We start from the raw sequence: 25,613 nt of genomic DNA, 5'->3' as shown, positions 1-25,613 counted from the left end.
TTAGGTATTATTATGAATTAGTTATTATTATTATTAGCTTCATTTTATATATAAGGAAATTGAGGCTCAGACAAGTTGAGTAACATACCAACATTACCAGATTGGAAAAATGGCCACAATACTTGAAGCTTCTCCCATTAACAGGTGGAGTCTATTTTCCCACCCCTTGAATGGGGGCTGGCCCTATGACTTGATTTGACCAATACAATGTAGCAGAAGCCTAACTCTGTGTAAATTCTGAGCTTAGGCCTCAAGACACCTTATCACTGCCATGCTTGCTGTTCTTGGGAAGCATCATGTGAAGAAGCCACAGATAGCTTGCTGGAGGATAAAAGGCCACGTGGAACAGAGATGATCTATCATCCCAGCAGATTCTCCCCTGGCCCTCAACAATCAACCCTGAGCCAATGAGAGAGCTGACAAGGACACGGAACCACTGTGCACCTGAGCTTGGTCCAAAATGCCGACTCGTGGAAATGTGACCGAAATCCATAGCTGTGGTCACTAAGTAAGTAGCAGAGATAGTTTTCAAACACAGGGAGCCTAGTTCCAGACACTGAACTTTACACTCTTATTTACATGAATAGGAAACAGATTTTTCCAATGATGATAAGCTTGATTAGCTGATAAGCAAGTCCTCTTGCAGTAAGCTGTTGAGACAGACTGTTGATAACATTTAGGTGTTATCAAGAGATAGGCAACTCAAAACATCATAAACAGCCTTTCAACAAATGGGGCTGGAACTAGACCTCTAGATGCAAAAAAATGAACCTCGACCTAACCATCACACCTTATACAAATATTAACTCAAAATGGATCATGGAGGGAGTGCTGGCTACCCAGAGAGGGAGGGAGCTGCAGACCCCAGCTCAGAGCAGCTGTCTGGACACCTTGAGTTTTGGAATGGGGAGCGCTGGCTACTGTGAACTTGGTCCCCATCATGGTAGCCTTTCTCAGGATGCTCTATCTTTTGTCTGCCCAGCCCTGGAGTACAGTAGCAGCAGGGAATACTTGCTTCTCTGCAATGTTGTGTTGATTCATGGAAATTCTGATAAGAAAACCTGTGAGCCTTGACAATTCAGAGCACATCACTTTCCATGGTGTGAACTGTGCCATCACTGCGAGGGGTTAAAAAAATTGGGGGACTGGCACTTCCGGTCAAACCATCATTGCGTAGCAGCGTTCTTCATCAAGGGTCTTGGTGCTCTGGCCAGGTGTCAGGCCTGAGCCTTTGAGGTGGGAGAGCTGAGCTCAGGACACTGGACCACCAGAGACCTCCTGGCCCCACGTAATATCAATCGGTGAGAGCTCTCCCAGAGATCTCCGTCTCAACACTAAGACCCAGCTCCACTCAACGACCAGCAAGCTACAGTGCTGGACACCCCATGCCAACCAACTAGCAAGACAGGAACACAACCCCAGCCATTAGCAGAGAGGCTGCCTAAAATCATACTAAGTTCACAGACACCCACTAACACACCACCAGATGCGGTCCTGCCCACCAGAAAGACAAGATCCAGCCTCATCCACCAGAACACAGGCACTAGTCCCCTCCACCAGGAAGCCTACACAACCCACTGAACCAACCTCACCCACTGGGGGCAGACACCAAAAACAAAAGGAACTACAAACATGCAGCCTGCGAAAAGGAGACCCCAAACACAGTAAGTTAAGCAAAATGAGAAGACAGAGAAATACGCAGCAGATGAAGAAGCAACGTAAAAACGCAGCAGACCAAACAAACGAAGAGGAAATAAGCAGTCTACCCGAAAAAGAATTCAGAGTAATGACAGTGAACATGATCCAAAATCTTGGAAATAAAATGGAGAAAATACAAGAAACGTTTAACAAGGACCTAGAAGAACTAAAGAGCAAATAAACAATGATGAACAACACAGTAAATGAAATTAAAAATTCTCTAGAAGGAATCAATACCAGAATAACTGAGGCAGAAGAACGGATAAGTGACCTGGAAGATAAAATAGTGGAAATAACTACTGCAGAGCAGAATAAAGAAAAAAGAATGAGAAGAATTGAGGACAGTCTCAGAGACCTCTGGGACAACATTAAACGTACCAACATTTGAATTATAGGGGTCCCAGAAGAAGAGGAGAAAAAGAAAGGGACTGAGAAAATATTTGAATAGATTATAGTTGAAAACTTCCCTAATATGAGAAAGGAAATAAGTCCAGGAAGTGCAGAGAGTCCCATAAAGGATAAATCCAAGGAGAAACACACCAAGACACATTAATCAAACTATCAAAAATTAAATACAAAGAAAAAGTATTAAAAGCAGCAAGGGAAAAGCAACAAATAACATACAAAGGAATCCCCATAAGGTTAACAGCTGATCTTTCAGCAGAAACTCTGCAAGCCAAAAGGGAGTGGCAGGACATATGTGAAGTGATGAAAGGAAAAAACCTACAACCAAGATTACTCTACCCAGCAAGGATCTCACTCAGATTCGACGGAGAATTTAAAACCTTTACAGACAAGCAAAAGCTAAGAGAATTCAGCACCACCAAACCAGCTTTACAACAAATGCTAAAGGAACTACTCTAGGCAGGAAACACAAGAGAAGGAAAAGACCTACAATAACAAACCCAAAACAATTAAGAAAATGGGAATAGGAACATACATATCAATAATTACCTTAAATGTAAATGGTTTAAATGCTCCAACCAAAAGACACAGACTGGCTGAATGGATACAAAAACAAGACCTGTATATATGCTGTCTACAAGAGACCCACTTCAGACCTAGGGACACATACAGACTGAAAGTGAGGGGATGGAAAAAGATATTCCATGCAAATGGAAATCAAAAGAAAGCTGGAGTAGCAATTCTCATATCAGACAAAATAGACTTTAAAATAAAGACTATTACAAGAGACAAAGAAGGACACTACATAATGATCAAGGGATCAATCCAAGAAGAAGATATAACAATTGTAAATATTTATGCACCCAACACAGGAGCACCTCAATACATAAAGCAAATACTAACAGCCGTAAAAGGGGAAATCGACAGTAACACAATCATAGTAGGGGACTTTAACACCCCACTTTCACCAATGGACAGATCATCCAAAATGAAAATAAATAAGGAAACACAAGCTTTAAATGATACATTAAACAAGATGGACTTAATTGATATTTATAGGACATTCCATCCAACAACAATAGAATACACATTTTTCTCAAGGGCTCATGGAACATTCTCCAGGATAGATCACATCTTGGGTCACAAATCAAGCCTTGGTAAATTTAAGAAAATTGAAATCGTATCAAGTATCTTTTCCAACCACAACACTATGAGACTAGGTATCAATTACAGGAAAAAATCTGTAAAAAATACAAGCGCATGGAGGCTAAACAATACGCTACTTAATAACCAAGAGATCACTGAAGAAATCAAAGAGGAAATCAAAAAACACCTAGAAACAAATGACAATGAAAACACAATGACCCAAAACCTATGGGATGAAGCAAAAGCAGTTCTGAGAGAAGTTTATAGCAGTACAATCCTACCTTAAGAAACAAGAAAAATCTCAAATAAACAACCTAACCTTACACCTAAAGCAATTAGAGAAAGAAGAACAAAAAAAAACCCCAAAGTTGGGCTTCCATGGTGGCGCAGTGGTTGAGGGTCTGCCTGCTAATGCAGGGGACACGGGTTCGAGCCCTGGTCTGGGAGGATCCCGCATGCCGCGGAGCGGCTGGGCCCATGAGCCACGGTTGCTGAGCCTGCGCGTCTGGAGCCTGTGCCCCGCGACGGGAGGGGCCGCGATGGAGAGGGGCCCGCGCACCGCGATGAAGAGCGGTCCCCGCACCGCGATGAAGAGTGGCCCCCGCTTGCCGCAACTGGAGAAAGCCCTCGCACGAACCGAGGACCCAACACAGCCAAAAATAGATAAATAAATAAATAAATAAGAAAATCCTTTAAAAAAAAAAAAAAAAAACCCCAAAGTTAGAAGAAGGAAAGAAATCATAAAGATCAGATCAGAAATAAATGTAAAAGAAATGAAGGAAACGATAGCAAAGATCAATAAAACTAAAAGCTGGTTTTTTGAAACGATAAACAAAATTGATAAATCATTAGCCAGACTCATCAAGAAAAAAAGGGAGAAGACTCAAATCAATAAAATCAGAAATGAAAAAGGAGAAGTAACAACTGACACTGCAGAAATACAAAGGATCATGAGAGATTACTACAAGCAACTCTATGCCAATAAAATGGACAACCTGGAAGAAATGGACAAATTCTTAGAAATGCACAACCTTCTGAGACTGAACCAGGAAGAAACAGAAAATAAGAACAGACCAATCACAAGCACTGACATTGAAACTGTGATTAAAAATCTTCCAACAAACAAAAGCCCAGGACCAGATGGCTTCACAGGTGAATTCTATCACACATATAGAGAAGAGCTAACACGTGTCCTTCTCAAACTTCCAAAATGTAGCAGAGGGAGGAACACTCCCAAACTCATTCTACGAGGCCACCATCACCCTGATACCAAAACCAGACAAAGATGTCACAAAGAAAGAAAACTACAGGCCAATATCACTGATGAACATAGATGCAAAAATCCTCAACAAAATACTAGCAAACAGAATCCAACAGCACATTAAAAGGATCATACACCATGATCAAGTGGGGTTTATCCCAGGAATGCAAGGATTCTTCAGTATACGCAAATCAGTCAATGTGATATACCATATTAACAAATTGAAGGAGAAAAGCCATATGATCATCTCAATCGATGCAGAGAAAGCTTTCAACAAAATTCAACACCCATTTATGATAAAAACCCTGCAGAAAGTAGGCATAGAGGGAACTTTCCTCAACATAATAAAGGCCATATATGACAAACCCACAGCCAACATCGCCCTCAATGGTGAAAAACGGAAACCATTTCCACTAAGATCAGGAAGAAGACAAGGTTGCCCACTCTCACCACTATTATTCAACATAGTTTTGGAAGCTTTAGCCACAGCAATCAGAGATGAAAAAGAAATAAAATGAATCCAAATCGGAAAAGAAGAAGTAAAACTGTCACTGTGTGCAGATGACATGATACTATACATAGAGAATCCTAAAGATGCCACCAGAAAACTACTAGAGCTAATCAATGAATTTGGTAAAGTAGCAGGATACAAAATTAACGCACAGAAATCTCCTGCATTCCTATACACTAATGATGAAAAATCTGAAAGAGAAATTAAGGAAACACTCCCATTTACCACTGCAACAAAAAGAATAAAATATCTAGGAATAAACCTACCTAAGGAGAAAAAAGACCTGTATGCAGAAAACTATAAGACACTGATGAAAGAAATTAAAGATGATACATACAAATGGAGAGATATACTGTGCTCTTAGATTGGAAGAATCAACATTGTGAAAATGACTATACTAGCCAAAGCAATCTACAGATTCAATACAGTCCCTATCAAACTACCAATGGCATTTTTCACAGAACTAGAACAAAAAATTTCACAATTTGTATGGAAACACGAAAGACCATGAACAGCCAAAGCAGCCTTGAGAAAGAAAAATGGAGCTGGAGGAATCAGGCTCCCTGACTTCAGACTATACTACAAAGCTACAGTAATCGAGACAGTATGGTACTGGCAGAAAAACAGAAATATAGATCAATGGAACAGGATAGAAAGCTGAGAGATAAATCCATGCACATATGGTCACCTTATCTTTGATAAAGGACGCAAGAATATACAAGGGAGAAAAGACAGCCTCTTCAATAAGTGGTGCTGGGAAAACTGGACAGCTACATTTACAAGAATGAAATTAGAACACTCCCTAACACCATACACAAAAATAAACTCAAAATGGATTAAAGACCTAAATGTAAGTCCAGACACTATAAAACTCTTAGAGGAAAACATAGGCAGAACACTCTATGACATAAATCACAGCAAGATCCTTTTAGACCCACCTCCTAGAGAAATGGAAATAAAAATAAAAATAAACAAATGGGACCTAATGAAACTTAAGAGCTGTTGCACAGCAAAGGAAACCATAAACAAGACGAAAAGACACCCCTCATAATGGGAGAAAATATTTGCAAACAAAGCAAGTGACAAAGGATTAATCTCCAAAATACACAAGCAGCTCATGCAGCTCAATATCAAAAAAACAAACAACCCAATCCAAAAATGGGCAGAAGACCTAAATAGACATTTCTCCAAAGAAGATATACAGACTACCAACAAACACATGAAAGGATGCTCAAAATCACTAATCATTAGAGAAATGCAAATCAAAAGTACAGTGAGGTATCAGTTCACACTGGTCAGAATGGCCATCATCAAAAAATCTACAAACAATAAATGCTGGAGAGGGTGTGTAGAAAAGGGAACCCTCTTGCACTGTTGGTGGGAATGTAAATTGATACAGCCACTGTGGAGAACAGTATGGAGGTTTCTTAAAAAACTAAAAATAGAACTACCATATGACCCAGCAATCCCACTACTGGTCATATACCCTGAGAAAACCATAATTCAAAAAGAGTCATGTACCACAATGTTCACTGCAGCACTATTTACAATAGCCAGGACATGGAGCAAGCTAAGTGTCCATTGACAGATGAATGGCTACAGAAGATGTGGCACATATATACAATGGAATATTACTTTTTACGGTTAATGCCATAAAAAGAAACAAAATTGAGTTACTTGTAGTGAGGTGGATGGACCTAGAGTCTGTCATACAGAGTAAAGTAAGTCAGAAAGAGAAAAAAAAATACCATATGCTAACACATATATATGGAATCTAAAAAAAAAAAAAGGTTATGAAGAACCTAGGGGCAGGACAGGAATAAAGACGCAGACGTAGAGAATGGACTTGAGGACACGGGGAGGGGGAAGGGTAAGCTGGGACGAAGTGAGGGAGTGGCATGGACATATATACACTACCAAATGTAAAATAGATAGCTAGTGGGAAGCAGTGGCATAGCACAGCGAGATCAGCTTGGGGCTTTGTGGCCACCTAGAGGGGTGGGATAGGGAGGGTGGGAGGGAGGGGATATGGGCATATATGTATATGTATAGCTGATTCACTTTGTTATACAGCAGCAAGTAACACAACAATGTAAAGCAATTATACTCCAATAAAGATGTTAAAAAAACCAAACAAAAACAAAATGGATCATGGACTTCAATGCAAAACTTCAAAACTTTTAGAAAAAGAAACAGAAAATCTTCAGGATCTAAGGCTATACAAAGAGTTCTTAGACTTGACCTCACATGTACAATCCATAAAATGAAAAACTGATAAACTGGACCTCATCAAAGTAAAAAAAACTTTCCTCTGTGAAAGATCCTGTTAAGAGACTGAAATGGCAAGCTACAAACTGGGAGAAAATACTTTCAAACCACAAATCCGACCAAGGACTAGTATGTAGAAGACATTAAAAAACTCTCAAAGTTCAAAAGTAGAAAACCAAACAATCCAATTAAAAATGAGCAAATGACATTTCACTGACGAGCACATACAGACAGCAAATAAGCATATGAAGAGATGTCCAACCTCACTGGCCAATAGAGAAAAGGAATTTAATGAGATATCATTATATATCTATCAAAATGGATAAAATCGGAGAGAGGCAACATCAAATGCTGGTGAGGATGAAGAGAAAGTGGATCACTCATACATTGCTGGTGTGAATGTAAAATGGTACAGCCACTATGCAAAAACAGTTTGGCCATTTCTTATAAAACTACCTACCACATGCAGCTAACATACAACCCAGAAACTGAACTTTTGGACATTTATCCCAGATAACCAAAACTATGTGCACACAAAGTCCTATACACGAATGTTCATAGCAGCCTTATTCATAACAGACAAAAAATGTTAAACAACCAGATGTCCTTCAATGGTGAATGGTTACACTAACTGTGGTACCCCCATACCATTAAATACTATTCAGTAATAAAAATGAACAAACTGACACACACAAGAACTTAGATGAATCTCCAGAGATTTATGCTGAGTAAAAAAAGTCACCCCCAAAGGTCATATACTGTATGATTTCATTTATATAACATTTAAAAATGATAAAAATGGAGCACAGATTAGAGGCTGCCAGGGGTTAGGGACAGGAAGGAGAGGACAGCTAGAAAAGAGAAACTTGAAGGATCCCGTAGTGATGGAAATCTTATCTTGACTCTATCCACCCTGGTCAATACCCTGGTTGAGATACTGGAATAACTGGGGAAAGGGTATAAGGGATCTCTCTGTATTAATTCTTGCAACTGCAAGTGAATCTATAATTATCTCAAAATTAAACACTTAGTTACAAAAAAGGAATGAACAAAAATAGCCTGCAAAAAATCTGGGGGGATTAAATAACGGTAACACTTTGTCTTTAAAATTTTTTTTAAATTTTGAGTTATTTATTTATTTGACATACCAAAAGCTGTACAAAATTAATGTACACAACTTGATGAGTTTGCAGGTAAGTATACACTCGTGAAACCATCACCATAATCTATGCCATAAACCCATCTATCCCCTCCAAAAATTTCACTTTATTGATAAATACAAACACAACGTTTCACCAGTAGGCTGCTTCCTTCCTTACTGCCTTTGTCCAATTCTGCCAAATTACATTTTTTTTACTTTTTAAAACCTTGTTGAAACACACTTGGACCAAACCTCCCACATATTTATGTTTCCTATGGTACCTACAAGATCTGGAGAGTGTTGTGGATTGGACCCAGGGCAGCAGACGGTGGGTGAAGGACTGGGACCCAGAGCGGTAGACTCGACTCAACATGCTGCGAGGTGGTCACTGACCAAGGTATCTGCAGAATGCATTTTAAAAAATGAATAATCAAAATACTAGACAATTCATTTCATTTTCATCCACCTCCCCACACTGAGAGTAAAAACTTGACTCTCCTGCTCCAAACTCCCCTGTATTAGAGGAACTCCCACCTCTTCTACATATAGAAAAGAGAGAAAAAACAAATGGCTCCTTCCCAGGCTCTGACTCTATTCTTCCTTTCTTACAACCATCTTAGTTTTTAAATAATTAATTAATTTATTTATTTATTTGTTTATTTTTGGCTGCATTGGGTCTTTGTTGCTGCGTGGGCTTTCTCTAGTTGCGGCGAGCGCGGGCTACTCTTTGTTGCAGTGCGAGGGCTTCTCATTGCGGTGGCTTCTCTTGTTGTGGAGCACAGGCTTCAGTAGTTGCAGCGTGCGGGCTCAGTAGCTGTGGCGCATGGGCTTAGTTGCTCCGCGGCATGTGGGATCTTCCTGGACCAGGGCTCGAACCAGTGTCCCCTGCACTGGCAGGCGGATTCTTAACCACTGTGCCACCAGGCAAGTCCCAACCATCTTAGTTTTTATGTAAACAAATTGAAACTAAGGATTATGAATATTCTGAGTAAAAAAAATCTTTAAGGTATAATGTTTACGTATTGATATTAAATCTTCACCACAATTCCTATACCATTAGGGAGTCTCTAACAGATCAAAAAACAGAGTTAACATTCCGTAAGCAGCCATCTCCACCTTCCCTCTATCACCTCCCGACAGAACTCTGAAAACCACATATTTGAAATTTCAGCTTGATCCTTGCTGACACAAGAAGAGGGAGGAAAGGTCAGAGGCTGCTGTTTTGTCTTTCTTCTTGCCGTCCACAGGAATCCAAAGCACACTCTTGCATCCCTGGGAAGGAGTGGCAATGCCTGCAAATGGCTGGCATCTGAAATGACGGTGGGCACATCTCTTGGAGGATGAGTACATACCTAGAAATCTCAAGAGCTGAGAACATAGTGGCTGTGGGCATTTTCCCACGGTAGGTCAAACTTGAAGTTTTAGACAAAGATTAGTTTATTTCACAAATAGGTAGGGGGCTTCTTCATCTATCTATCTTCATATATACATATATATACACGCACACATATATATATATATAAAAAAAACACAGAAAATGTGCCATTCATTATTGCAGCTCTTACACTACGGGGGCATGGTTGTTTTCACAAGATAAGAAAAACACTGTGTGTTCTTTGCTTGTGGGTCTCCTTTTAACTTCTCTACGTATTGGTAGATATATTCAACCCTCTTAAACATGCCTCAACGTGCTTAAACATGCCTCAAAAGACTAGCATTTTGCCCCAAAGTGAAGAGAAACAAGGAATGGTTAATGCTCTTCAATTTATACTGCACAGAGGTACAGAAAGAAGAGAGAAGAGACTGGCAGGATACATCTGTTGTAAAAGATATGGCCTCTAATAGGCAATAGAAAGTGTTAAGTGCTCTCTGTTGACTTCAGTGTTTGTGACGGTATGGAAGGTCCCAAGAGAAAATTATTTGCATAACACTGAAGCATGATATGAGCCCATGATCTATGTTTGCTGCTTTTACAAATTCCTTCAGTAATTATTGCTAAACAATTATTTACATATGAATTCTCCAAAATAACCCTAGAAGAGCCAAAAGGGTAAAATAATCAAATAGTGACACTAAAATTCTAATTCTATCTCCTTCACAAACTTTCCCCAGCAACTCTAGCATTAGTTTCTGACTGGTTCATGTGCTACTGCTGATTTTCCCAACTGGATTATAAACCTCCCACTGACAGCATGGTTAACATGGGACACAAGGATTTTGGAGTTGGAGAGATTTAGGTTCAAGCTTTGCACTTGTTAGCTGTGTGCCTTGCTAGCTGTGGGTCTTCCAATCTTTCTAAGTCTCAGTTTCCTCATCTGTAAACCAGGGACAATAACAGTAAGGACCTCATAGAATTATTGTGAGAGAATGCATGGAATGCCTGGGTACAAGAGATGCTCAATAAACATCTGCTCTCCTCTGTCTGTCTTTCAGACACTAATGATATCTTACAACCACTTCTTTCTTTCTTTCTTTCTTTCAGGACCTATCACAGGCACAAAGAATTCCATATCCTCTGATGGACAGACGTAATCATAAATTATACTTATGGACTGTTTACCTCTCTCTTACCTATGAATAACTGAAAGCTCTGAAGGTTTAAGGTCAGTAAGTTATCAGGTTGAAGACTGATCTAGAAACCAGGCCTCCCTGCCTCTCTCATGGCCTCTGACTGACCCCTACCTCACTGCAAAGTATAGTTCATCCTGCCAGAATTTATTATGCCCTCAAAAAGTACATGGCTAATTCCAGGGAGCAAAGGTTATGTGTGTCTGTCTAGACTCCATGTCATCAAATGAAAAGTTTCCACGTTTTGACTCAGGACATTTCTCAAGTACCTCTTTACAGGTTCTAAACAGAAAGCCCTTATCTTTCTTACTTGAACAGAGAACTGAACTTTAGTCTCAACAAACGTCGCCCAGAAACACAGGCTTGGTATATGGACCACTTTAAGACAAAGACCCAACGATAAAGCTCACCGCCTCTAGAGCAGAGAAAGGTGATGGGGGAGGGGGGAGGGGGGATGGATCTGGGTCCGCCCTGAGGTGCCAGGAGGGAACTCTTCACAGACCGTATGCCACGCTGCAAAAGGCGGTGGTGAGCGAGCTCTCCGGCTGCGGGGTGGGGGGCATTGGTTTTGAAGAGGGGATCCCGAAAGCCCAAGCGGGCTGCGAGGGACTGCACACACAGGCCCCTGAGAGTCGCCGTGTGGACAGTCACAAACAGGGTGAAACCCCACCACCCATGCAGGTGCACTGGAAGCTGGCTCCGGACTCCTGGGCGGAGAAGGGGTCCGCTGGGTCGTCAAGCCTCCACATGGATCAGTTCCTGCATTTGGGTGTATCCGAGGGCTGCCACGGAGTTCGGGTGCCCGCAGTCCCCGCTGCGCCTGGGCCTCCGCGCCCGGGCATGTGGCGGTGCAACCCGCCTTGGGCGGCCCAGCCGGCCGCCATCCCTCCGCGCTCCCACACTCACTCGCGGGCCCGACCCCGCCACCCTGCTCCGGCCGCGCGCCCCGGCAGCCCCCTCGGTCGCCCGCGACCCTGCGCACACACGCCTTCCCTCGCCCCAGCCCGGGCGGCGCCTCAGCCCCCGCCGAGGCACCGGTGCTACCCCATCCCCGCCACTGTCCCTGCCATCCTCGCCGCCCGCCCGTACCTACCAGAACGCAGCCGCCCAGCCCCGGCGCCCGGCCCGTACTACACGCGGGCGGATTGTGGCGCCGGCTTACACTCCCCTTTTCTTCCGTCCACGTCCCGCAAGGATGACGTTACGTCAGCAGCGTTGGAGTAAACCCAGGCCTCGCGGCCTCCGCTGTTGACGCGACGCAAGGGGCCAGCCCGGAGCTGCGCCGCGGCAATGGCGTAGGCGCCTTCTGAGAATCGGGCCCGCGCTCCACGTGGCGAGCCCAGCCCGCTGAGGCCAGGCCTGCGACTAGGGGGGCGGGGCTGGAGCGCTCTGGGTGAATGCCCATGTCCCAGGAGCAGACGGGAAATGGGCCGAAGAGGGTCGCCCATCGGGCCTTCCAGGGAGGCAGAAAAGATGCCTAGATCCCTCAGCTGCTGGTAGATCCCATACGGAGTGTTTGTCACTGTTGATCATTATATCCCAGGCACACCTCAGAAGTATCAATCGGTTGGATCAATGTACACAATTTGAGGATCCCACACTCCAGGCAAACTTCTGCTGCCTAAATGGAAATATGTTGGCACTGCGATAAAATGATTTGCCCCCTAGTCGCCTGGAGGTTTCCCCAAGTGTCCCAGCCCAACTCTCGTTCAGCAAGGGCATTGTTGAGACTACTGTAATTTTAAATAGTTGTATTTAATCCCTGGCAATTGACACCATTCCAAAGGTGAATGCGAATCCACCCTTGAAATTAGAGCTCAGACTCTCTTCCTCTGTTATACTTGCTGTGTTTTCCTCAAAGGGCACATTCCTGCAAAGGCACAGAGGTAGTGCTGGGCACGCTGGGCACGTGGGGCGTTGGGGAGGGCACCTCCACTTGCGTGGAGGTCGGTCACGAGGAAGGCATCTTGCCCCTTGCGTAGTTGTCCGTGAGAACATTGCTGAGCCTATTTATTCATTCCCTCGCTCTTAAAACGTTGGCTACTTCATGTATCAGGCACTCCCTAGGTTTGGAGGAAGACATCATCCCCTCTCTAGACCAGTCCATAGCCTTATGAGAAGGCAGACAGGTGAGCAAAAGATTACAGCACTGTGTGATTAATGTTAGAGGAGGGGGTGCCCAGGGGCACAACAGGCAAGGCTTCAAAAAGAGCAGATACTCGAACTGTGCTTTGAAGGACAAGAAGTAAGTAGTTTACGTATAAGAGGGGAGCAGGATCACAGGAGGAAGAGGGAATGGCATATGCAGAGGCAGGAGACACCCTATGAGGAGAGGCTGCATGTGGGACATGACAGGCGGGGTGTTTGGTGGGGTAGGGGCATCTTGCAAAGTTTTTGTGCCATGCTAAAGGTTTCAAGTTTTACCATCCTCAAAGTTAGAGAACCATGACTTTTAAAGTACTGGAGTGGCATGATCAGATTTGTGTGTCTGAAATCAGTAGAGAGGGGTATAAGCTGGGAGTTTGGTTAGCCTATTGCAAAGGCCCAAGTAAAGAAATGATGACGGGGAAAAGGCTCCAGTAGGGGGCAGGGAGCATAAAGGAGGGAGAGGTGACCTCCTAACTACTTGAAAGGGGGAGGGTGAGAGACAACGAGGGGTAGTTGCAAATCTGGTGGTGCTGCAACACAGTGTTAGGAAATAGATGAGGGGAGCAATTTTTTCGGGTGACGGATGAGAACACCGTACATGTGTTAAGTTTTGAGCACTCTGGATTTAAAGTAGGGTAGGGGATACAAAAGAAATAAAACTGTCCTCCAGTAGTTTCATTGGGTACTTGAGCTTTTAAGATTCTCACCATGAACTTAGAACAAAATAGGTAACTGTGGGTATAGCTAAAGTCATTAGGGACAGAGGCTTTCTCCACTCAGGAAGTGCTGTTCTGTTCTTAATGTGTCCTTAACCCACACATCACCTTATGTTAATTGTTTGTCTGCCTTCCCTGCTAGAATATAAGCTCCTAAGAGCAGGGAAGTATATTCCTGGCACATAATAGCCAATAAATATTTGATAAATGAATGAACTTAATTTCCTTGGGCTTAGTTTTCTCAAATAAGCAATGTGTTAATAATACTGCCCTTGTCTATCTTCTATACTTGCCTATATTCTATATACTATATTCTACATAAATTAGCCTATAACATTGTTAAGATCAAATATGAAAATCCTTTAACATTTTCCAAATATTTTCTATTTATTTTCATTACTGTCTTACTATTAATATTCTACTTCACCAATAAAGAGAAAGGAGTGGGATATGTGACTGTGGGTTGGGAAAAATCAAATACCAGAATTATAATCTAGTTTGCCTTTCCATAGAAATGAAGGAAATAGAAAATAAAACAAACTAGTGAATATAACCAAAAAAAAAAAAAAAAAAGGAAGAAAGAAAGAAAAAAGAAATCAAGGAAATAATACAGCCATGGTATCTTTCCTTCATGTAACTTAAAAAAAAAAAAAAAAAAAAGTGTGCGCTTCACTGGTGGCGCAGTGGTTGAGAATCTGCCTGCCAATGCAGGGGACACGGGTTCGAGCCCTGGTCTGGGAAGATCCCACATGCCACGGAGCAACTAGGCCCATGAGCCACAACTACTGAGCCTGCGCGTCTGGAGCTTGTGCTCCACAACAGGAGAGGCTGCGACAGTGAGAGGCCCGCGCACCACAATGAGGAGTGGCCCCCGCTTGCCACAACTAGAGAAAGCCCTCGCACAGAAACGAGGACCCAACACAGCCAAAAAAAAAAAAAAAAAAAAGTGATTCTATTTGGATTGGAGGGATTTAACTTTTGTCTCAGCAAGTGGAAATAGGGCTGGACATGACCAGAATGTCACAAAGGAAGTGGACTATTTAGAACTTGACTATAAGAATGCAGGATTGAAGACTGCATCTTTACCTGCCATAGAGTACTAGGTTAAAGTTATCTTAGGGGACTTCCCTGGTGGTCCAGTGGTAAAGAATCTGCCTTACAATGCAGGGGACACAGGCTGCATCACTGGTCAGGGAACTGAGATCCCACGGGCTGTGGGGTAACTAAGCCCGCATGCCACAACTACTGAGCTCGTGCGCCTCAACTAGAGAGCCTGCGTGCCACAAACTACAGAGCCCATGCGCTCTGGAACCCACGTGCCACAACTACAGAGCACACATGCTCTGGAGCCTGCACGCCACAACTAGAGAGAAACCCGCGTGCTGCAATGAAGAGCCTGCGCGCTGCAATGAAAGATCCCGCGTGCCATAACTAAGACCTGATGCAGACAAAAATAAAATAAATAATAAATAAATCTTTAAAAAAATAAAGTTATCTTAGTCTCAGTTTCTTTAATTGTTAGTAACAGAAACTTATTCAAACAAAACAATTTACTAGAAAGAGTAAACGGTAAAGAAGAGCAGAAGGTAAAATTGGATGTCATAAGAGGTGGGTACAAGGAACTGGAAGTTGGGAACCAATATTCTCCTCCATTTCTGGGTTTCCTATTTACACTTCTGTCTGCAATCTGCTTCTTTTTTTCTCCTTTTAAGATACACTCTTCATTAGTGAACATCTGGTGGAAAATGGCTTCCTCAGCCCTAAAATATCTTTAGTGCCTCCTCCCCACTAACTTTTAGACTTCATCTTAGTTTCATATTCCTAGAGAGAAAATCTTACTGGCCTAACTTGGTCCAGGACTCCATTTTTGGTCTAGTCAGCTGTGGCAGGGAGAGGAGGGGTCATGCAGGTAACTCCAACACAGCAGAGCTCTGTGTGGAGGGGATTCTCCGAGAAAAGGGAGTAGGCTAGGCCGGTAGACATGTTACGTGAGTTGGCAATGTTAGGACAAACACTTAACCAGTTTCAGCCAGACTATGCAATATAACTTTGTAGTTTCACAAACCAGGCTGAACATCAGAAGCACCAGGAAGGCTTTTAAAAGATACAGATTCTTCGAGCCCCCAGTGAATTAGAATCTCTAGATGCAGGGCCGAGGAATCAGCATTTTTAAAGAACCCCAGTTTATGATGTGACTGGCCTTTCAGAACCCATGCTTTAAAAGACAGGTCCAGAATGCCAAACAAGCAAATACATCAATAGAAATGGGAAGTTAGGGCTTCCCTGGTGGCGCAGTGGTTGAGAATCTGCCTGCCAATGCAGGGGACACGGGTTCGAGCCCTGGTCTGGGAAGATCCCACATGCCGCGGAGCAACTAGGCCCGTGAGCCACAATTACTGAGCCTGCGCATCTGGAGCCTGTGCTCCGCAACAAGAGAGGCCGCGATAGTGAGAGGCCCGCGCACCGTGATGAAGAGTGGCCCCCACTTGCCGCAACTAGAGAAAGCCCTCGCACAGAAATGAAGACCTAACACAGCCATAAATTAATAAATAAATTTAAAAAAAAAAAAAAAAAAAAAAAAAAAAAGAAATGGGAAGTTACTCATAAATAAGGAACATTCCTATATACAATAAACAGGGAGGTTTTTCCTGGAGAACAAATATTTTCTTTAAAATACAGTTTTATTTTCTCTGATTATAAAAATCAGAAATGCTTATTATTAAGAAAAAATTCCCATTTTAGACGTTAGGTTTCCAGATGTTTGTTTAAGTACATATGTATAAATACTTTTTGTTTTACAAAAATAGCACCATAAAGTATATGTACTATTTTGTAGCCTATTTTATTCACTAAAAATAGATCATGAATGTTTTCTTATGGCAATAAAGCCAGGTCGACTCAATTTTCGGTGGTTGTACAACATTCCAATCTATGGATACATCATAGTTTACTTAACTAATTCCCTATTGTTGGACATCCCCCCCACCCCCTGCCCCATAATGTCTAATAAGTGGAACTGTTGGGTTAAAGTTTGTGAACATTTTTTAAGGCTTTTGATACATATTAAATAGCTATTTGCCCTTCTCTCCAAGTTTCTACCAGTTTATGTTCTCACTAAAAGTATTGGAGAGTACCTGTTTCTCCACACCTGTAACGGGCTGGCTGTAATTTCAGTTTCATTCTATACAAATTGCACATACCCCTTTACAGTAAAACTTGCTCCTTAAATTGAATACATGATTACAATAGAGACCTCGTGCAGTAAGAGACCTCCTGTATAAATAAAGGGAGGGAAGAAGACTGCATTATTCTCTAGATGATGTAAAAAAATGTTTTTCAAAGGCCTGTTACAAGAGGAGTGACTGGAGATAAGATCATCATAAAATCTTATCTAAGATATGTTAAGCAGCTTTGTAATTGGAAACTAGTCTTACAAGCTAATCAAATTATCAGAGGGGTAGAGAGGAAAAGAATACTTGGGAGTATTCCTGCCTTGGAAGAGCAGATGTGCTCATTTCTAGTGTAAGATCTCATACATTACAGTTTAAAAAGGCATGGTAGATCACAATGAGATACCATTTCACACCCATTAGGATGGCTAATATAAAAATAACAAATATTGGGAAGGATGTGGAGAAATTGGAACCCTCACATACTGCTGGTGGTGCAGCCAGTTTGGAAAGTAGTTTGGCAGTTCCTCAATAGATTAAACATAAAGTTACCATATTGCCCAGCAATTCCACTCCTTCAGTTAGGTCCTCTGTTTTCCTAAATGCTCTCCTCTGGTCATGAGCAGGTGAGGATCTGTTTAGCCAAGATAAGCAGGGTGCCTCAGAACTTCCCATGGGGAAAACTGAAATCTGCTTCCTCTCCTTTTTTTCACTTAGTCTCTAGGTTGAGAACTCCAAGTAGTAAGAGACATAGGATAAGAATGGGAGAGACTGAGCCCTTTTGAGAGTCTACTCCTCTGCTGAATACCATTTTGAAGGGAAAGAAGAAGTCGAATGGCAATTTCCAGTCCATTCTGGGTTGGCCTCTTGGAGGCTCTGGCTTCTGGGTAATGTCCACAAAGGTCACAACAGTTGTCAAAGGTACTTCTGTTTCTTGTTGGGAATCCTGCAGGAAGAATGTCCGTGACAGGTCAGTGCTTGGTACCCATTCAAATAGCCCTCCAATTTCGCTGTTATTATTACTTCCCTGAATAAAGACTCAAAACAAACTGCTCTAAGCAAGACAGACCTTTTTCTCATATTGATCCTATGTAGTTCTCCTTCTGAGTGAGACACAAGGAAATTAATTTCTTAGCAATACTCGAGGACACCAGAACTGTGAACAATTACACCTACCAAAAGACTGACTCTAGCTTCCTATAGTTGGGGACCTGTCTGATATCAAAGAAGCCACTGCTTCTGTTATGTGTTTAGCAGCTCTACCTTATCAGGTAGAAACTGCTGCTGTTACGTGTTTAGCAGCTCTACCTTATCAGGTCCCAGAAGGCTCCAGGCTCTGAAACAGTACACACGTACTAGCAGTATTTCTATTCCTTCTTCAGTTGTAGAAAGAAATGTGAAACTTCATGGAAAAAGCAAAGAACTCCATACTGTAGATTAAAAAACCATCAAATTCACAGAATCTCAGGGTTAGAAAGGATCCTCGCAACCAAACCCCAATCCAAGTCAAGTGAAAAGGATGCTCCTTGTCAAGCTGACTGAAGTATCTGATCTAATAGACATAGCTTTGGGTAGATATGGTTGCAGCCTGATGACTGGAGTTAAGTTTGTCTAAACTGAATTCCCTTTGTTCTGACTCTGTTCACTAGGCAAACTTTTGATTATAATTTGACAGTAAATAACTATCTTGTTGAACCAGAAATGAAGATTTTCATTTACCTTCCTTCACTCTGATGCCACATATCTCTGCTGTGGTCTTTGGCAACAGTAAATATCAGGCTCTGGGGACATAATTTTGCTTGGCATACCCTTCCACAGACATTTTTAAAATAAGTGGATGTGGGGCCAGTGTTGTGATGATCTGGCATGTCATACTAACTCTTTGGATTTTTTTTTTTTTTAAACAGTGAAGCTCATATGGGACTTGGCATAGAACTAATGTAACTTCTGTGGCATTGAAAGACCCACATACATTCCAAGTACAGCCAGCTTAGGCTGAAGATGCTGAGGGTATCCTGACTCCAGCCAGGCATTGAAGACTGGCTGAGACTAACCAGACAAAGAAAATGGGAAGGAGTTTATTACTTAAGATTAAGTAATAAACTTTCTTTGGACTTTAACTTACAAAAGGATTTCCTGTTTAGGATTTTAATTTTTCCCTAGGAACTTTATAATGGGGAGAGGATATACATTCAAGTTTTGGAGCAAATCTTTGCAGTTGACATTATTGAAATACGTTAACATTGTTATTTAACCTCACTGCAGAATGCCTGATGAGCTATATAAGCTGGGATGGCTAGAAACACTTTGGGATGGGAAATAGAATAGGGAATGAATTTCCAGCCTTGGGTTCAGTGTTGCCTAAGAATTGATTTAATTAATGGGCTGTTCTGACTCATTTCAGAGCCTTTAGGGGGAGGGGAAATTTTAAACTGCCTACAGGCAGTCCCAGGTGTTGTGGTTATAACTGGGGTAGTGGCCTCATAATGGAAGTGTGTAGTTTTACATTAGGAAGCTCACTGCTACACACCCAAGCCAAATCTACCTATCTAGTGTTTATTAGTGATAAAGCTGATATTTTGATCTCCACCTGACTCTTTTTAATTGGTTTCAAGCTGAGGTAGGGAAAAGTGTCATTAGCCCCTGCAAACTCCAAAATCAGGGAACTTCCGGAGCCTTGGGGTCAGCCTATACCGAGAACTGACCTCTTAGATAGCTATGAGCCCAAGAAGGCAAACTTTAGGCCCATGTCTACCCAAATACACACACACACACACACACACACACATATATACATACATATACACACACACACATATATATGTGTATATATATATATATATTTAAGTCTATAGTGGTATGTCAATGGCTGGGAAATCCCACATGGTAAAAGTTCTTCGAATTGTTTTCTTCAGACTCACCTGGGATTAGGCTCACCAAGAGCTACTACTGGACTTGATTTTAGGATGGCAATGTAAAGACAAGTCTTCTCTCTGTATATCTTAAAACCACTCCAATACAATAAGCAACAGATACAAAATTCCATCTTCACTGAAATGGGGAGAGATCATAATATGTGAATACAGAAAACAGATGGAGGCAAGGTTTCACAGAGGGAAAGAAGGCCAAACCTAAAAGCCTTCAGAGACTAGAAGAAGATCTCTGTAGAACCCTGAAAGGCTCAGTAATAGAAGACAACAGGGAAGTAGGGATGAGGCAGGGACAGAAAATGGTTACTGAATGATACCCTCCTCAATGCAATCAGACAACCACCCTTTCCCTATCTCAACAAGAGACTAGAAAATTTAAACCAGAGAAATTCTGGATTTAGGGCCACTGGACATAGAAAAGGACAGAGTGAGGTATGGAACTAAAAACAGGGCAATTATTCTGTATAATGAAATCCCTTCCCCCAGTCTGGCTTCAAAATGGTGAGAGATGGTCTTATACACATACCCTTCAGTCAGGAGCCAGGAGGGTTTTTTTTCTGGAGAAAATTAACAGTCCCAATAAGAAGATAAAAAGATAATGACATTCGCAGTCCTACAACCCTCAAAGCTACTGCACCTAACCACCCTACAGTGAAGCCTACAAGTCAATAAGACTCACTCATGATCACAGAGCTTTCCATCAGTTTAGCACCTTACTCTTATTTTGGATAGACAGCTAGACATTGCCAGGTAAGGGGGAGAAGTTTCTCATGTTAAAGAGAAAAACTGTACCAAATGAATGGAATAAACAAATTCAGAGGAAACAGAGATTAAAGATGAAGACAAAAAATTGTTAATATCTTAAAAATATATAAGAAAAGGATATTATGAAAAGATACAGAATAAGAGTGAGCTCTCAGATATTAAAAATGTGATAGCCAAAAGAAATTCAGTAAAAAGACTAAAAGACAAAGTTGAGGAACTCTTCTAGAAAGAACAAAAAGATAAACAGAGAGACAATATAAGAGAAAAGAAAAAATTAGAGAATCAATATAGTGATCCTGTAACAGATTAACAGGAGTTCCAAAAAGAAAGAACAGAAAATAGTGGGGGAGGAAATTATTAAACATATAATAGTAATTGAAATTTATCAGAACTGAGCTTTAAAAGAGTAAAAAAATCCCATGAATTGTTTGGTATGATGAATGAAGAAAAAATACTACCCAAGGCCTCATTTTGTGGAAACTTCAGACTATTAGGGGTAAAAATAATATCATAAAATGGCTTCTAAACAGCAATATTGGAAACTAGAGGAATGCTTTCAAAATTGGGAGTGAAAATTATTTTCAATCTAGAATTCTATACCTAGCCAAATGATCAACTATGCATCATGATAATGATGACGATGGTGGTTGAATAAAGTTATCTTTAGATGTGTGAACTAAAGAAAAAAATGTATTTTACATGCTCCTTTTTTCAAAGATGTTACTAGAATTTGAGCTCCGCCAAAACAAGAGAATAAACCAAGAAAAATGAAAAAGTAATGTCTAGTTAACAGCAACTCTAACACAAGTAGGAAGCAAGGGGGAATCTCCAAGATGACAGTAAAGGAAAGTTGCAAAACAGCTGCTGGGCAGCAACTAGTCCATTTTACATCAGATTATGGAGGTCTCCATGAAGAAAATATGTAGGAAAGGTAGAACAAGTAACACTATTGGCAAGTTCAGCTGGCAATGCATCTCGAAAACTGCATTGAGAGAAATTTTACAGAGCTGTTAGAGTATGTGAGAAGTTTTAGCCATTAGCTCAAAGAAAACTAAAGAAATGAAATATGAGGTAATTATTAATTTTAGGAGGAATAAAACATTTCACAAAAATTTAATTACTTGGCTCAACATAAATGTATGATCATAAAAATGAAACACTGAATATTGACTTAATAAAACATTTTGATGTAACTATACTGGGAGAGTGGTGGGAGGGGTAGGAGAAGAGTAACAAAGCTAAACTCATCTACCAAGATAGGATGTCAATAGATTATATAAACTCTAAATTCAAGAGATAACTGAGTATGATATTGCTTAGAAATTGAGACAAATACCAGCAAGAAAGAGGAAAAGAGTTAAACAGGTTAATTTCTGGAGAGCAGGGGGGATATGGGACTTTATTTTTTGTTAAGAGATCTTCTTTTCCAGCATTTTTGACTTTAAAAATATGTTTACATATTATTTTGATAAATTATAAAATTATTAATTAATTTGATATATTATACCATTATGTAGCATTAGCCTAATCTGAAGGGGAATTCTGAGCTATAATGTAGGATTTACAGTTCCAACAATTTGTGTGCTCCCAACCCAAGGCAAGGGAGTTGGGCTCTCATATTCCTATGCCCTTAAGTCATTAGTTAAGAACCATCTGGGAGATGTATATTTCCAGGCACTTGACAGGCAAAGTGGGTTCCAGTAGCTTGACAGTGGCCTTGTAAAACAAACAAAACAAAAAAGGAAGAAAAACTTCAGAATACCTACCAAATTAAAAAAAGGGTGGTGGTGGGGGGGGGGGGATGAAAAATACAAGGGTTACTGCAAAAAGTAGGATTACATTTGGTAGTCAACAGGCTATCACCATATAAGATATAAAAGAACTGAATGAAATGCCCAAACTAAAAACTATCCATCATCCTTGACTCATTCTCTCCCTCAACCTCTGCATCCAAGCAATCAAGTCCTATCTGTGATAAATCTCCTGAACTCTGTCTCCTTCCTGCAGCCCTCACATCTGGGCCCAGGCTATTAGCATATCCTGGAAAATTTCTGTAGCAGTGTTCCAAACCTCACCTCGGTATTGCTCCACACCTTCTGTAAGGGTGGATGACGTCTATCTTGTTTACTGCACTATACCTAGCACCAAGCATGATACTTGGCACAGGGGAGGCACTCAATAAAGATCCTTTTTTGCACAAATGAGTAGAGGTATTTTGGAGATAGGGAACTAATATAAAGTAAGAAGAGATAAATAAATCATAAGGTAGTAAGTATGCCATAGCTAATTTGATAGTCAGCAATTACAGGTTACTTTGACTCCTCATCCTTCCCACCACACTGTAATTAGGATCTCTAAAGGTTGTGGTTCATTCATTCATATACTTATTTGTTAATATTTCAAATGAAATGCTTATTCTTCATATATTAAAAATACTGCCTCCATATTTACGTGGAGGTTTGGAACAAGTGCAGTCTAGTAGATAATCCAATAATTAAAAGGAACTTGAATGCACTTGCCAGGTCACTGGATAATACTGAATGTTATTGACCTATTTTAGAAACTGTGTTTTAGTGCCACATGAAGAAAAAGATTTTAAAGTTAAGTTCAGTGTGTTACACATGAATTCTTATGTCTAAAGTTTTTTATTTGCATTTTAAAAGTTATGTATAAGCAAAATTAAGAGAATTCACTGTTTAGCATGTGTAGCAAGAATACTGAAAAAAACAAAACAAAAAAACAAGCAAACAAAAAAACCCAAAAAACCCTCAAAGTCCAGTCATCGGGACTTCCCTGGTGGCACAGTGGTTAAGAATCCGCCTGCCAATGCAGGGGACACGGGTTCAATCCCTGGTCTGGGAAGATCCCACATGCTGCAGAGCAACTAAGCCGGTGCGCCACAACTACTGAAGCCCGCACGCCCAGAGCCCATGCTCCTCAACAAAAGAAGCCACCGCAATGAGAAGCCTACACACCACAACGAAGAGTAGCACCCTGCTCGCCACAACGAGAGAAAGTCCACGCGCAGCAACGAAGACCCAACACGGTCAAAAAAAAAAAAAGTCTGGTCATCTCTTTTCTTTTATCAAAACAAAAGGCACAAAGCCAAGTCAGCACAATTTCTTTTACTATGGATCTAGTTCTGTTATGTATGGTTGACAATTTATTTCTACCTTAAGCTATAATATTTTATGATGTTTACCACCAGCAATTCTGTTTTAACACTTTGTGAAGCTTAGGGGATTTATTTGCTTCAGTTCAGTTTACATGCAGCAAAATACTTTGTCCCCAAGTAAGATTTACTGTTTAATAACATGAAAAGTTTAGATTAGATTCTGTTTGGCTTTGGTAATAAGAAGTACACCCTATATGTTACTATATTACATATTTATAATGATAACTTTTAAACCATTATGTGCTAATCCTCTAAGTCAAATCAATACAAATGAAAACTATCACTATCAGAGAAAAAGCTGTGGATACCATCTCTTAGATTTATGTTTTTGTAGCTACATATTTCAGACTATGGACTATGTGCTATTAAGACTAAGGCTGTGATGAACATTCTTGTACAAATCTTGTTTTGGACATATGTTTTAATTTCTTTTGGGTAAATATCCAGGAAAAATTGCTGGGTCATAGAGAAGATGAATCTGTAAGACTAAGTGATTGTACCATTTTTCATTCCCATAAGCGAAGTATGAGAACTCCAGTTGTTCTACATTCTTGCAAGATTTCATGTTATCACAGTCTTTTTGATTTTAGCTATTCTAGTGCATATTCTATTGGATAGTCTAGTGAGTGGTGTCTTATGCTTTTAATTTGCATATCCCTAATGACTAAAGATGTTGAGCACTTTTTCATGTTTATTGGTCATTTATGTAGTATCTGTTCAAATCTTTTGCCCATTACTAGTGGGTTTTTTTTTTGCTCCTTGCATTATTTATTTGTTGGTGTTCTTTGCATATTCTGGATATGATCTTTTGTCAGATAATGCATTGAGAAATACGGTCTCCCAAGCTGCAGTCTGGCTTTTCATTTTCATAACGGTATCTTTTGATAAGCAGCGATTTTAAATTTTGATGAAGTCGAATTTATCAAATTTTTAGTTTTACGGTTAATGATTTTTGTTTCTTGTCCAAGAAATCTTTACCTACTTCAAATTTGCAAAGGTATTCTATGTTTCTTTTAGAAGCTTTATGACTCTGGATTTCACATATAGGTTTATGATCAAGGCATAAGTATTTTTGTGTATGGAGTTAGTTCATTTTCTCCCCATATGTTTATTCAGTAGTTCCAGTTTTATCCAGTTGTTCCAGCACCAACTGTTTTAAAAAAAGTCCTTTTCCTATTGAATTTTTTGTGGATCTATCTTTAGACTCCCTTTTTTTTCTCATTGGTCTATTTGTTACCAGCATCACACTAAGATTTAGAGTAAATCCTGAAATCAGTAAAGTCCTCCAACTTTGTTCTTCTTTTTCAAAATTGTTTTGCTATTCTAAGTCCTTTGCATTTTCATGTCAATTTTAGAATCAGCTTGTCAATTTCCACAAAAATGCCTACTAGGATTTTTGGGGGTTTGCATTGATTCTATAGATCCATCTGGGGACAGATAATGGATCTGTCTTCTTCTCCATGAACATGGTATATCACTCCATTTATTTAGGTCTCTTGTAATTTCTCTCAGTAATGTTCTATAATGAAGAAGTTTTGCATTCTTTTTGCTAAATTTTTTCCTAAGTATTTTATGTTTTTTCATGCTATTGTAAATGAAACTGAATAAATTCATCTTTAAAGTAACATCTAATTATTATTATTATTTTTAATTTTTGGCCATGCTGTGCTGCTTGCAGGATCTTAGTTCCCTGACTAGGGATCAAACCTGT

General features: G+C 40.5%; 2 protein-coding genes across 6 annotated transcripts in view; both read right to left on the bottom strand.

Moving 5' to 3' along the window:
* Positions 1–12,289, bottom strand: part of ALDH18A1 (aldehyde dehydrogenase 18 family member A1) — a 50,865-nt gene extending 38,576 nt beyond the window's left edge. For 2 of the 4 annotated variants that reach the window (XM_057531173.1, XM_007187462.3), the window contains exons 1-2: positions 12,092–12,286; positions 8,716–8,831 (exon numbers count right to left, since the gene is read on the bottom strand). In XM_057531173.1, the coding sequence (XP_057387156.1) occupies positions 8,716–8,803 (88 nt within the window). In that variant the 5' untranslated portion in view covers positions 8,804–8,831; positions 12,092–12,286. Of the gene's footprint in view, positions 1–8,715; positions 8,832–12,091 lie in introns of all 4 variants that reach the window. The other 2 variants (XM_057531175.1, XM_057531174.1) reach the window with 2 other exon arrangements.
* Positions 12,290–16,441: 4,152 nt separating this feature from the next.
* TCTN3 (tectonic family member 3) overlaps positions 16,442–25,613 on the bottom strand; it is a 34,406-nt gene continuing 25,234 nt past the window's right edge. For both annotated transcript variants that reach the window (XM_057531323.1, XM_057531324.1), the window contains exon 14: positions 16,442–17,978. In XM_057531323.1, coding sequence (XP_057387306.1) covers positions 17,742–17,978 — 237 coding nt within the window. In that variant the 3' untranslated portion in view covers positions 16,442–17,741. The remainder of the gene's footprint in view (positions 17,979–25,613) is intronic.

This window comes from Balaenoptera acutorostrata, chromosome 16 (genome assembly GCF_949987535.1).
Source record: "Balaenoptera acutorostrata chromosome 16, mBalAcu1.1, whole genome shotgun sequence".
NCBI classification, from domain to species: domain Eukaryota; kingdom Metazoa; phylum Chordata; class Mammalia; order Artiodactyla; family Balaenopteridae; genus Balaenoptera; species Balaenoptera acutorostrata.
The sequence above is the reverse complement of the archived record's forward strand: the minus strand, read 5'-3'. Positions and strand labels throughout refer to the sequence as shown.